Below are 13,894 nucleotides of genomic sequence, written 5' to 3' on the forward strand. Positions count from 1 at the left end.
AGCATGGTGGTGTTAGGGGGAATGGTATCATAGCATGGCGGTATTAGGGGGAATGGTATCGTAGCATGGTGGTGTTAGGGGGAATGGTATTGTAGCATGGTGGTGTTAGGGGGAATGGTATCGTAGCATGGTGGTGTTAGGGGGAATGGTATCATAGCATGGCGGTGTTAGGGGGAATGGTATCATAGCATGGCGGTATTAGGGGGAATGGTATCGTAGCATGGTGGTGTTAGGGGGAATGGTATCGTAGCATGGTGGTGTTAGGGGGAATGGTATCATAGCATGGCGGTATTAGGGGGAATGGTATCATAGCATGGCGGTATTAGGGGGAATCCATAGCCCATCGACCGTAGAGGGGAGAGACTGCCAATCCCATCCACTGTGATTTAGGACCATGCTGCAATGAACTGCCTGGGAGGCTTTGTACTGAGCTACAGGAGAGGAGAGACAACTCATTCAGGCACACACACACACACACACACACACACACACACACACACACACACACACACACACACACACACACACACACACACACACACACACACACACACACACACACACACACACACACACACACACACACTCTGCACTGAGGGTATTGCGCTCGGAGGCTCAGGTGGAAAAGTATTGATTGCCACAACTGTTGTACTTGATTGGTTACTCCTCTCTGACAATACTCATCAGTCCAACACACACACACACACACACACACACACACACACACACACACACACACACACACACACACACACACACACACACACACACACACACACACACACACACACACACACACACACACACACACACACGCAAACCTACACACACCCAACACAAATGACACCTACACACAAACACACAACTAATCCCACCACCCTCCATTTCATTGAATCTAGTCCACCTCCATAACCTCCCCCTCTTTCCCTCCCTCCTCTCCCCAGACTGCACTCACGGTTTCTGGGCTTCTCCTCGTCGAGCCCCTCGTCCTCGTTCTCTGGGTCGATGTCTTCAGCCTGTGTGATCCAGTCCAGATAACCCTTCAGGTCCTCCTCCAGCTGCTGCTTCTCTCTCAGTTTCTGGAAGTCTCCTCTGGCCTTGGCCTTCTCTCTCTCCTTGGAAAACTCTCTGCAAGGACAGGGGAGGAGGAGAGGAGATGGAGGAGAAGAGGAAAGGAGGAGAGGAGGAGAAGAGAGGGGTGGGAGATGAAAGGATAGATGAGGAGAGGATGGAGGAGAGGAAAGGAGGAGCAGAGGATGGAGGAGAGGATGGATGAGGAGAGGATGGAGGAGGAGAGGGGGAGGAGGAGGAAGAGAGAGAGGAAGAGGAGGAGGAGAGAGTGGAAGAGGAGGAGGAGGAGGAGAGAGAGGAAGAGGAGGAGGAGAGAGTGGAAGAGGAGGAGAAGAGAGGAGGAGGAGAGAGAGGAGGAGAGGGAGGAAGGAGAGGAGGATGGAGAGGGAGGAGAGAGCGGATCTGAAAACCCATTGTATCAACAGATTCAGAGTTTTTTTCTGAGCAAGCAGTAGCCTATTAGAAAAGGAAAAAGAAAGTGAATTTAAAGCAAGAAATCTAATTCTCATCACAATCAAAGTTGCCCCATTTGTCCCACTGTAGATACAGAATAAATACTTGTGTCACAACATCAAGGAACAAGACACAGACATGGAAATATGAGCGTTACATATACACTGAGTGGACAAAACATTAGGAACACCTTTTTACTTTCCATGACGTAGACTGACCAGATGAATCCAGGTGAAAGAAGCTATGATCCCCTTAATTGATGTCACCTGTTAAAACCACTTCAATCACTGTAGATGAAGGTGGAGGAGACAGGGTTAAAGAAGGATTTTTAAGCATTGAGACAATTGAGACATGGATTGTGTACGTGTCAGAGGGTGGAGGGGCAAGACAAAATATTTAAGAGCCTTTGAACGGGGTATAGTAGTAGGTTCCAGGCTCACTGGTTTGTGTCAAGAACTGCAACGCTGCTGGGTTTTTCACGCTCACCCCTATCGCCAAAGAAAATCGCAGCCCCCCCCCCGCCCACCCCCAAAACTACTTCCCGTGTCCATGCACAACTGTGGGAAGAATTTGAAAGATTGTAGACTCCACGCCCCAAAGAATTGAGAATGTTCTGAGGGCAAATGGGGGGGGAGGGTTGCAACTCAATAGTAGGAAGGTGTCATCGTAATGTTTCGTACACTCAGTGTATTTTAGGTGGTGAGACTTCAACAATTACTATAAGCAACAGGAGAGAGAGACCTCAGCTGCATGCACTAGACAGAAGGAATGGTGAAATACACAGATCTGGAGGACGCTACGTCCTTCACCTTGCAGCCTCCTTCTCCAGTGATGCAATAGAATGAACGGTGAAGAGTGTGATGAGACTCTGAATAACAGACAATACTTTCAACTTCTAACGTTCTACTCTTTAGAATTCAGCTAGTAGATCTACACGTGGGTTTCAAACAGCACCTGTTCCCTATGGGCCCTGGTCAAACAGCACCCTGTTCCCTATGGGCCCTGGTCAAACAGCACCCTATTCCCTATGGGCCCTGGTCAAACAGCACCCTGTTCCCTATGGGCCCTGGTCAAACAGCACCCTGTTCCCTATGGGCCCTGGTCAAACAGCACCCTGTTCCCTATGGGCCCTGGTCAAACAGCACCCTGTTCCCTATGGGCCCTGGTCAAACAGCACCCTGTTCCCTATGGGCCCTGGTCAAACAGCACCTGTTCCCTATAGGCCCTGGTCAAACAGCACCCTGTTCCCTATGGGCCCTGGTCAAACAGCACCCTGTTCCCTATGGGCCCTGGTCAAAAGTAGTGCACTATAAAGGGAACAGGTTTCCATTTGGGATGCAGGCCTACCACTAGGGCCCTAACCCTAACCCTACACAACCTCCCATCTCCCTGGTTGGTGTCTGAGGAAATCACTGTGTTGGTGAGTGGTGTTTGAGTGGAGTATTGGTCACCTGGGAAGTTCTGAAATTACAGTCCCAAACCACAGACTCTCTCTACAGGGCTCTAGCACTGCTGACCCACGGCCCTGTCTGCGTCCCAAATAGAAACCTATTCCTTTTATAGTGCACTTCTTTTGACCAGGGCCCATAGACAGGGGACACGATAGGGTGAAAACTAGTGAACTATATAGGGAATAGGGGGACATTGGGAACACAACCCCAGGATACCTGATACAATAACTGGGAAGATGGATGAGACAAACGGACGGAGTTACAAATAGAGAGGAAATGGTCCCAGGGGTCTCTCTGTTTCTCCACGTCCTGTCTCCTGTTGTCTACAGTATATACACACTTAGTACCCTCAGTAGAATTACTCCCAGAGGTCTCTCTGTTTCTCCACGTCCTGTCTCCTGTTGTCTACAGTATATACACACTTAGTACCCTCAGTAGAATTACTCCCAGAGGTCTCTCTGTTTCTCCACGTCCTGTCTCCTGTTGTCTACAGTATATACACACTTAGTACCCTCAGTAGAATTACTCCCAGAGGTCTCTCTGTTTCTCCACGTCCTGTCTCCTGTTGTCTACAGTATATACACACTTAGTACCCTCAGTAGAATTACTCCCAGGGGTCTCTCTGTTTCTCCACGTCCTGTCTCCTGTTGTCTACAGTATATACACACTTAGTACCCTCAGTAGAATTACTCCCAGAGGTCTCTCTGTTTCTCCATGTCCTGTCTCCTGTTGTCTATATGCACCCTTAGTACCCTCAGTAGAATTACTCCCAGAGGTCTCTCTGTTTCTCCACGTCCTGTCTCCTGTTGTCTACAGTATATACACACTTAGTACCCTCAGTAGAATTACTCCCAGAGGTCTCTCTGTTTCTCCACGTCCTGTCTCCTGTTGTCTACAGTATATACACACTTAGTACCCTCAGTAGAATTACTCCCAGGGGTCTCTCTGTTTCTCCACGTCCTGTCTCCTGTTGTCTATATGCACCCTTAGTACCCTCAGTAGAATTACTCCCAGAGGTCTCTCTGTTTCTCCACGTCCTGTCTCCTGTTGTCTACAGTATATACACACTTAGTACCCTCAGTAGAATTACTCCCAGAGGTCTCTCTGTTTCTCCATGTGCTGTCTCCTGTTGTCTATATGCACCCTTAGTACCCTCAGTAGAATTACTCCCAGAGGTCTCTCTGTTTCTCCACGTCCTGTCTCCTGTTGTCTACAGTATATACACACTTAGTACCCTCAGTAGAATTACTCCCAGAGGTCTCTCTGTCTCTCCACGTCCTGTCTCCTGTTGTCTACAGTATATACACACTTAGTACCCTCAGTAGAATTACTCCCAGAGGTCTCTGTTTCTCCATATTCTGTCTATCTCCATGTATGTCTCCCTATCCTCTCCCTCTGTTCTCTGATGTCCATTTAGGATTGATGTGGATTCACATTCTAAGCAGGAATCAATGGTGTTTTTTGTTGAGTATGAAGCATGCAAACGAAAGATAACAGAGACACAGTAGATATACACATGGAAACAAAGTCAGACATACAGGAGATAAAGATCATGAATGTTGTCTTGACAAACAACTGTATACAAATTGCAGACAGATCTTGAGACATCATACATTATAGATGGGCTGTAATAGGTTGCTGTATTGCCCCAGCTAACAGCAATAACAGCAGCATCCATCCCAACTGAAAGCCTGAGACTAGAATAGAGTGGTTGAGCAGGAAGGGGTAGAGGAGAGGAGGTGGAGAGACAGTCAGCAAGTCAGTCAGTCAGAAATAGGAGCAGTCAGTAAGTCAGGCTGGAAGAAAAGGCCAAAGTTTAACTAGTCAGTCAGTCAGTAAGTCAGGCTGGAAGAAAAGGCCAAAGTTTAACTAGTCAGTCAGTAAGTCAGGCTGGAAGAAAAGGCCAAAGTTTAACCAGTCAGTAAGTCAGGCGGGAAGAAAAGGCCAAAGTTTAACCAGTCAGTAAGTCAGGCTGGAAGAACTTCCGAGTGGCGCAGCGGTTTAAGGCACTGCATCGCAGTGCTAGAGGTGTCACTACAGACCCGGGTTTGATCCCGGGCTGTGTCACAGCCGGTTGCGACCGGGAGACCCATGAGGCGGGGAACAATTGGCCCAGCGTGGGCCGTGTTAGGGGAGGGTTCTGCCGGCTGGGATGTCCTTGTCGGAACGGGATCTAGCGACTCCTGGTGGCGGGCCCGGTGCATGACTTCGTTCGCCAACTCTACGGTGTTTCCTCCGACACATTGGTGCGGCTGGCTTCCAGGTTAAGCGAGCGGTGTGTCAAGAAGCAGTCCGCACTGCTTGGCTCGCGTTTCGGAGGACGCATGGCTCTCGACCTTCGCCTCTCCCGAGTCCGTGAGAGAGTTGCAGCGATGAGACAAGACTGTAATTATCAATTGGATACCAGGAAATTGGGGAGAAAAAGCGGTAAAATTACAAAAATAAAATGTAAAAAGTCAGGCTGGAAGAAGAGGCCACAGCAGAACCAGTCAGTCAGAGAGGAGACCAACAGTAGAACCAGTCAGTCAGAGAGGAGACCAACAGTAGAACCAGTCAGTCAGAGAGGAGACCAACAGTAGAACCAGTCAGTCAAACAGGTAGAGAGGAGACCAACATTAGAACCAGTCAGTCAGAGAGGAGACCAACAGTAGAACCAGTCAGTCAGTCAGAGAGGAGACCAACAGTAGAACCAGTCAGTCAGTCAGAGAGGAGACCAACAGTAGAACCAGTCAGTCAGAGAGGAGACCAACAGTAGAACCAGTCAGTCAGTCAGAGAGGAGACCAACATTAGAACCAGTCAGTCAAACAGGCAGAGAGGAGACCAACATTAGAACCAGTCAGTCAGAGAGGAGACCAACAGTAGAACCAGTCAGTCAGGCAGAGAGGAGACCAACAGTAGAACCAGTCAGACAGGCAGACAGACAGACAGACAGACAGACAGACAGACAGACAGACAGACAGACAGTCAGACAGTCAGTCAGTCAGTCAGTCAGACAGAAGAGGCCATGGTAGAACCAGTCAGTCAGACAGACAGAAGAGGCCATGGTAGAACCAGTCAGACAAGCAGGGAGAAAAGGCCACAGCAGAACCAGTCAGTCAGCCGAAGAGGAAGAGGCCAGGCTCCATTAGAACCTGCAGTAGAACCGGTTCTTACCCGCTCAACACCCCCAACACCAAGTTAAGCACAAAAAATGACCCTATGATGATTAGCGTGACAAAATAGAGCCAGGGCCAGCCACTCCCTACAGCGTCGTTGACCTGGGAAGAGATAGGAGAGAGGAGCCAGGGGAGAGTTAATGATTCTTCAACACACACAGCAACAACAGTTAATGTCCCTTCAACACACACAGCAACAACAGTTAATGGCCCTTCAACACACAGCAACAACAGTTAAAGACCCTTCAACACACACAGCAACAACAGTTAATGTCCCTTCAACACACAGCAACAACAGTTAATGGCCCTTCAACACACACAGAGAGCAACAGTTAATGTCCCTTTAACACACACAGAGCAACAAGACTCCACTGGACCTGCCCGCGATGTGTGTGGGTGTGTGTAATGGAGTAACCCTTGTCTGAGACCTCAAGACCTGATTGCCTACCTAGGCTAAAGCAGTGATGTAAAGTACTTAAGTAAAACTACTTAAAAGTACTACTTAAGTTGTTTTTTGGGGGTATCTGGACTTTGCTTTTTATATTTTTTACAACTTATACTTTTACTTCACTACATTCCTAAAGAAAATGATGTACTTTTTACTCCATGCATTTTCCCTGACACCCAAAAGTACTCGTTACATTTTGAATGCTCAGCAGGAAAGGAAAATAGTCCAATTCACACACTTATCAAGAGAACATCTCTGGTCATCTACTGCCTCTGATCTGACGGACTCACTAAACACACATGCTTTGTTGTAAATGATGTCTGCGTGTTGGAGTGCGCAGCTGGCTATCCGTAAATTAATATGGTTTACTTAATATAAGTTATTTTAAATACTTTATACTTTTACTTGTGTTACTTAAGTATATTTGAGCAATTACACTTGCTTTTGATACTTAAGTATATTTAAAACCAAATACTTTTAGACTTTTTACTCAAGTAGTATTTTACTGGGTGACTTTCAATTTTACTTGAGTCATTTTCTATTAAGGTATCTTTACTTTTACTCAAGTATGACAATTGGCTACTTTTTCCACCACTGGGCTTAAGCTCAGTGGGCTAACACAATATTACAGCACACAGATGAACCAAGTTAGTCCCAATGTGTTGGGACTGGGCTGAACCACACAGGGGAGGAGAGAAAAGGTTTATCTACACTACTGACTTCTCCCAATGTAGTGATGAACAGGGGTGAGGAGGAGAGAGAGAAGGAGAAAGGAGAGAGAAGAGGAGAGAGAAGGGAGAGGGCAAAGAGAGAACAGAGAGGAGATATAGGGAAGGAAGAGGGGAAAGAGGACAGAGAGGAGAGAGAGAGAAGGGGGAGAAAGGAGAGAGAGAGAGAGAGAGAGAAGGGGGAGAAAGGAGAGAGAGAGAAAAAGACAGCAGAGGATGGAGAGAAAGTGTCCTGCTCTCTCTCTCTGTGATCTGTGAACACTGTGCGACTCTCCTGTGGGAACACCGGCATGCGTTGAGAGGTTGTGACATCACGTCACCCCCGGCAACCACTCAGGACATATTACCATAAAGCGGACAGACAGGTGGTTGGGATTACCATACGGCCGGTACGACACACATCAACGCACACGTCAACCTATCTACACACACACACACACACACACACACACACACACACACACACACACACACACACACACACACACACACACACACACACACACACACACACACACACACACACACACACACACACACACACACACACACACACACACACACACACACACACACACACACACACACACACACACACACACTGTTTCTACCTGATACTGGGCATTACATTCCCAGAATACTCCTCTCCTCCTCCTCCTTTCTTCACCTCCTCCTCCTCTCCCTACCCATAATCCCTTGCATTGACCCGCTCCTGAACCTGTCCCTTGAGGCTATATCTATTGGCTTCTGTAAAGATGCATATAAACCTACCTTTCCACTGTGACTAGAGCCTAAGGTAACATGTCAGACCCTCTGTCGACCTGTCACAGGTGACTGAAGCCTTGTGGAGACTTTCACTGAAATGACTGAAGCCTTGTGGAGACTTTCACTGAAATGACTGAAGCCTTGTGGAGACTTTCACTGAAATGACTGAAGCCTTGTGGAGACTTTCACTGAAATGACTGAATGGACTTTTGGATGGAGTTTTTCCAATTCTGAATTCTGATTTTCGTAGGGTTTGGAATGTCTACATTAATTAAGCAAGTAGATGCTTAGTTTGAACGGCAGATTCGTTTTTACAGATGTCGGAGCCCCAAACTCTGCCTTCTATCTGAGTGTCTCCTCCCTCTCCCCTCCTTTCTGAGTGTCTCCTCCCTCTCCCCTCCTTTCTGAGTGTCTCCTCCCTCTCCCCTCCTTTCTGAGTGTCTCCTCCCTCTCCCCTCCGTTCTGTCTCCTCCCTCTCCCCTCATTTCTGAGTGTCTCCTCCCTCTCATCTCCTTTCTGAGTGTATCCTCCCTCTCATCTCCTTTCTGAGTGACTCCTCCCTCTCCCCTCCTTTCTGAGTGTCTCCTCCCTCTCCCATCCTTTCTGAGTGTCTCCTCCCTCTCCCCTCCTTTCTGAGTGTCTCCTCCCTCTCCCCTCCTTTCTGAGTGTCTCCTCCCTCTCATCTCCTTTCTGAGTGTCTCCTCCCTCTCCCCTCCTTTCTGAGTGTCTCCTCCCTCTCCCCTCCTTTCTGAGTGTCTCCTCCCTCTCCCCTCCTTTCTGAGTGTCTCCTCCCTCTCCCATCCTTTCTGAGTGTCTCCTCCCTCTCCCCTCCTTTCTGAGTGTCTCCTCCCTCTCCCCTCCTTTTTGAGTGTCTCCTCCCTCTCCCCTCCTTTCTGAGTGACTCCTCCCTCTCCCCTCCTTTCTGAGTGACTCCTCCCTCTCCCCTCCTTTCTGAGTGTCTCCTCCCTCTCCCCTCCTTTCTGAGTGTCTCCTCCCTCTCCCCTCCTTTCTGAGTGTATCCTCCCTCTCCCCTCCTTTCTGAGTGTCTCCTCCCTCTCCCATCCTTTCTGAGTGTCTCCTCCCTCTCCCCTCCTTTCTGAGTGTCTCCTCCCTCTCCCCTCCTTTCTGAGTGACTCCTCCCTCTCCCCTCCTTTCTGAGTGTCTCCTCCCTCTCCCCTCCTTTCTGAGTGTCTCCTCCCTCTCCCCTCCTTTCTGAGTGTCTCCTCCCTCTCCCCTCCTTTCTGAGTGTCTCCTCCCTCTCCTCTCCTTTCTGAGTGTCTCCTCCCTCTCCCATCCTTTCTGAGTGTCTCCTCCCTCTCCCCTCCTTTCTGAGTGTCTCCTCCCTCTCCCCTCCTTTCTGAGTGTCTCCTCCCTCTCCCCTCCTTTCTGAGTGTCTCCTCCCTCTCCTCTCCTTTCTGAGTGTCTCCTCCCTCTCCCATCCTTTCTGAGTGTCTCCTCCCTCTCCCCTCCTTTCTGAGTGTCTCCTCCCTCTCCCCTCCTTTCTGAGTGTCTCCTCCCTCTCCTTTCCTTTCTGAGTGTCTCCTCCCTCTCCCATCCTTTCTGAGTGTCTCCTCTCTCTCCCCTCCTTCGTATATTCTCTTTTCATCCCTTTCTTTCTCTGTCCCAGGAGTCTTGTTGTCTGGTCTGCGGTCACAGGGAGGGCAAACACACACACACACACGCACACAAACACACACACACACACACACACGAACACACACACACAGCGCTCTTACCCGCTCAACACCCCCAGAACCAGATTTAGAACGAAAAAGGATCCAAAGATGACGAGACTGACAAAATAGGCCCAGGGAAGTTCATAGCCCATAGCATCTTGCATCTAGAGAACAGAGAGAAGGAAGAGGAGGAGGGGTTTAGAGAGAGAGGACAGGGATTGGAAGACAAGAAGGAGGAGGAGGGGTTTAGAGAGAGAGGACAGGGATTGGAAGACAAGAAGGAGGAGGAGGGGTTTAGAGAGAGAGGACAGGGATTGGAAGACAAGAAGGAGGAGGAGGGGTTTAGAGAGAGAGGACAGAGATTGGAAGACAAGAAGGAGGAGGAGGGGTTATAGAGAGAGAGGACAGGGATTGGAAGACAAGAAGGAGGAGGAGGGGTTTAGAGAGAGAGGACAGGGATTGGAAGACAAGAAGGAGGAGGAGGGGTTTAGAGAGAGAGGACAGGGATTGGAAGACAAGAAGGAGGAGGGGTTTAGAGAGAGAGGACAGGGATTGGAAGACAAGAAGGAAGAGGAGGGGTTTAGAGAGAGAGGACAGGGATTGGAAGACAAGAAAGAAGAGGAGGGGTTTAGAGAGAGAGGACAGGGATTGGAAGACAAGAAGGAAGAGGAGGGGTTATAGAGAGAGAGGACAGTGATTGGAAGACAAGAAGGAAGAGGAGGGGTCATAGAGAGAGAGGACAGGGATTGGAAGACAAGAAGGAGGAGGAGGGGTTTAGAGAGAGAGGACAGGGATTGGAAGACAAGAAGGAAGAGGAGGGGTTATAGAGAGAGAGGACAGGGATTGGAAGACAAGAAGGAGGAGGAGGGGTTTAGAGAGAGAGGACAGGGATTGGAAGACAAGAAGGAGGAGGAGGAGTTTAGAGAGAGAGGACAGGGATTGGAAGACAAGAATAGGGGGGTTAAAAAAGAACGAAGGAAATAAATAAAGCTAAGAAATTGCACATTTACACAGCAGCAGAAAACGGCAAGGTTGGAGAAGTGTGTGTATTTGTGTGTGTATGTGCCAGCTCTCATATGTGTGTATCTGTACGTGTGAAGGGGAAAGCTACTTCACATACAAAACCCCAAACAATGGAGCTCATTAATTCATTTACAATGTCAAGCTCCCACTAGAATTCCAACAAGTACCGCGACAGGAAATAGAACCAGAACGTTGGAGACAACGAGACATCATCAGAACTCTAGAATACTACTGAATAATATCTCAGCTGGGAACGAATGTCTCTTGATCACAAACACCCTCGAACAGAGCCCTCTCTGGTAGAGTTAAGTAGAGCAGGACTGAGAGTGTTGTGAGTGAGTGTCAGTGTGAGTGTGTGTGTTTGTGGATGTGTTTAACTACACTTGTGGGGACCAAATGGGGTTTAGGGTTAAGGTTAGAATTAGTGTTAGGGTTAGAATTAGATTTAGGTTTAAGGTTAGGGTTAAGGTTAGGGTAGGAGTACAGGTTATGGTTAGATTTTTGTGTGTGTGTGTGTGTGTGTGTGTGTGTGTGTGTGTGTGTGTGTGTGTGTGTGTGTGTGTGTGTGTGTGTGTGTGTGTGTGTGTGTGTGTGTGTGTGTGTGTGTGTGTGTGTGTGTGTGTGTCTGCGGCATGGTAGTAGAGACATAATGTGATATAGATGGTAGAGACATAATGTAGTGTATTGTCTGGTTGAGAAGACATAATGTAGTGTATTGCCTGGTTGAGAAGACATCATGTAGTGTATTGCCTGGTTGAGAAGACATAATGTAGTGTATTGTCTGGTTGAGAAGACATAATGTAGTATATTGCCTGGTTGAGAAGACACTCCTGGTTGAGAAGACATAATGTAGTATATTGCCTGGTTGAGAAGACATAATGTAGTATATTGCCTGGTTGAGAAGACACTTCTGGTTGAGAAGACATAATGTAGTATATTGCCTGGTTGAGAAGACATAATGTAGTATATTGCCTGGTTGAGAAGACATAATGTAGTATATTGCCTGGTTGAGAAGACACTTCTGGTTGAGAAGATATAATGTAGTATATTGCCTGGTTGAGAAGACATAATGTAGTATATTGCCTGGTTGAGAAGACATAATGTAGTATATTGTCTGGTTGAGAAGACACTCCTGGTTGAGAAGACATAATGTAGTGTATTGTCTGGTTGAGAAGACATAATGTAGGATATTGTCTGGTTGAGAAGACATAATGTAGTATATTGCCTGGTTGAGAAGACATAATGTAGTATATTGCCTGGTTGAGAAGACATCATGTAGTGTATTGCCTGGTTGAGAATACATAATGTAGTATATTGCCTGGTTGAGAAGACACTCCTGGTTGAGAAGACATAATGTAGTGTATTGCCTGGTTGAGAAGACATAATGTAGTATATTGTCTGGTTGAGAAGACATAATGTAGTATATTGCCTGGTTGAGAAGACATAATGTAGTATATTGCCTGGTTGAGAAGACATAATGTAGTATATTGCCTGGTTGAGAAGACACTCCTGGTTGAGAAGACATAATGTAGTGTATTGTCTGGTTGAGAAGACATAATGTAGTGTATTGTCTGGTTGAGAAGACATAATGTAGTGTATTGCCTGGTTGAGAAGACATAATGTAGTATATTGTCTGGTTGAGAAGACACTCCTGGTTGAGAAGACATAATGTAGTGTATTGTCTGGTTGAGAAGACATAATGTAGTATATTGTCTGGTTGAGAAGACACTCCTGGTTGAGAAGACATAATGTAGTGTATACTCTGGTTGAGAAGACATAATGTAGTATATTGCCTGGTTGAGAAGAAATAATGTAGTATATTGTCTTGTTGAGAAGACATAATGTAGTGTATTGCCTGGTTGAGAAGACATAATGTAGTGTATTGTCTGGTTGAGAAGACATAATGTAGTGTATTGCCTGGTTGAGAAGACATAATGTAGTATATTGCCTGGTTGAGAAGACATAATGTAGTATATTGCCTGGTTGAGAAGACATAATGTAGTATATTGTCTGGTTGAGAAGACATAATGTAGTATATTGTCTGGTTGAGAAGACATAATGTAGTATATTGTCTGGTTGAGAAGACATAATGTAGTATATTGCCTGGTTGAGAAGACACTCCTGGTTGAGAAGACATAATGTAGTGTATTGTCTGGTTGAGAAGACATAATGTAGTATATTGTCTGGTTCAGAAGACATAATGTAGTGTATTGCCTGGTTGAGAAGACATAATGTAGTGTATTGTCTGGTTGAGAAGACATAATGTAGTATATTGTCTGGTTGAGAAGACATAATGTAGTGTATTGCCTGGTTGAGAAGACATAATGTAGTATATTGTCTGGTTGAGAAGACATAATGTAGTGTATTGTCTGGTTGAGAAGACATAATGTAGTATATTGTCTGGTTGAGAAGACATAATGTAGTATATTGTCTGGTTGAGAAGACACTCCTGGTTGAGAAGACATAATGTAGTGTATTGCCTGGTTGAGAAGACATAATGTAGTATATTGTCTGGTTGAGAAGACATAATGTAGTATATTGCCTGGTTGAGAAGACATAATGTAGTGTATTGTCTGGTTGAGAAGACATAATGTAGTATATTGTCTGGTTGAGAAGACATAATGTAGTATATTGTCTGGTTGAGAAGACATAATGTAGTATATTGCCTGGTTGAGAAGACATAATGTAGTATATTGCCTGGTTGAGAAGACATAATGTAGTATATTGCCTGGTTGAGAAGACATAATGTAGTATATTGTCTGGTTGAGAAGACACTCCTGGTTGAGAAGACATAATGTAGTGTATTGTCTGGTTGAGAATACATAATGTAGTATATTGCCTGGTTGAGAAGACATAATGTAGTATATTGCCTGGTTGAGAAGACATAATGTAGTATATTGTCTGGTTGAGAAGACACTCCTGGTTGAGAAGACATAATGTAGTGTATTGTCTGGTTGAGAAGACATAATGTAGTATATTGTCTGGTTGAGAAGACATAATGTAGTATATTGTCTGGTTGAGAAGACATAATGTAGTGTATTGCCTGGTTGAGAAGACATAATGTAGTATATTGTCTGGTTGAGAAGACATAATGTAGTGTATTGCCTGGTTGAGAAGACATAA

General features: G+C 46.4%; 1 protein-coding gene across 11 annotated transcripts in view; it reads right to left on the reverse strand.

Annotated features, from left to right (window-relative positions):
* The window catches only part of cacna1c (calcium channel, voltage-dependent, L type, alpha 1C subunit), a 556,532-nt gene that overhangs the window by 121,732 nt on the left and 420,906 nt on the right, over nucleotides 1-13,894 (reverse strand). For 8 of the 11 annotated variants that reach the window (XM_071331812.1, XM_071331810.1, XM_071331808.1 and 5 more), the window contains exons 8-9: nucleotides 9,809-9,912; nucleotides 956-1,128 (exon numbers count right to left, since the gene is read on the reverse strand). In XM_071331812.1, coding sequence (XP_071187913.1) covers nucleotides 956-1,128; nucleotides 9,809-9,912 — 277 coding nt within the window. Of the gene's footprint in view, nucleotides 1-955; nucleotides 1,129-6,129; nucleotides 6,234-9,808; nucleotides 9,913-13,894 lie in introns of all 11 variants that reach the window. The other 3 variants (XM_071331816.1, XM_071331807.1, XM_071331815.1) reach the window with 1 other exon arrangement.

Source organism: Salvelinus alpinus, chromosome 11, assembly GCF_045679555.1.
Source record: "Salvelinus alpinus chromosome 11, SLU_Salpinus.1, whole genome shotgun sequence".
Lineage (NCBI taxonomy): Eukaryota > Metazoa > Chordata > Actinopteri > Salmoniformes > Salmonidae > Salvelinus > Salvelinus alpinus.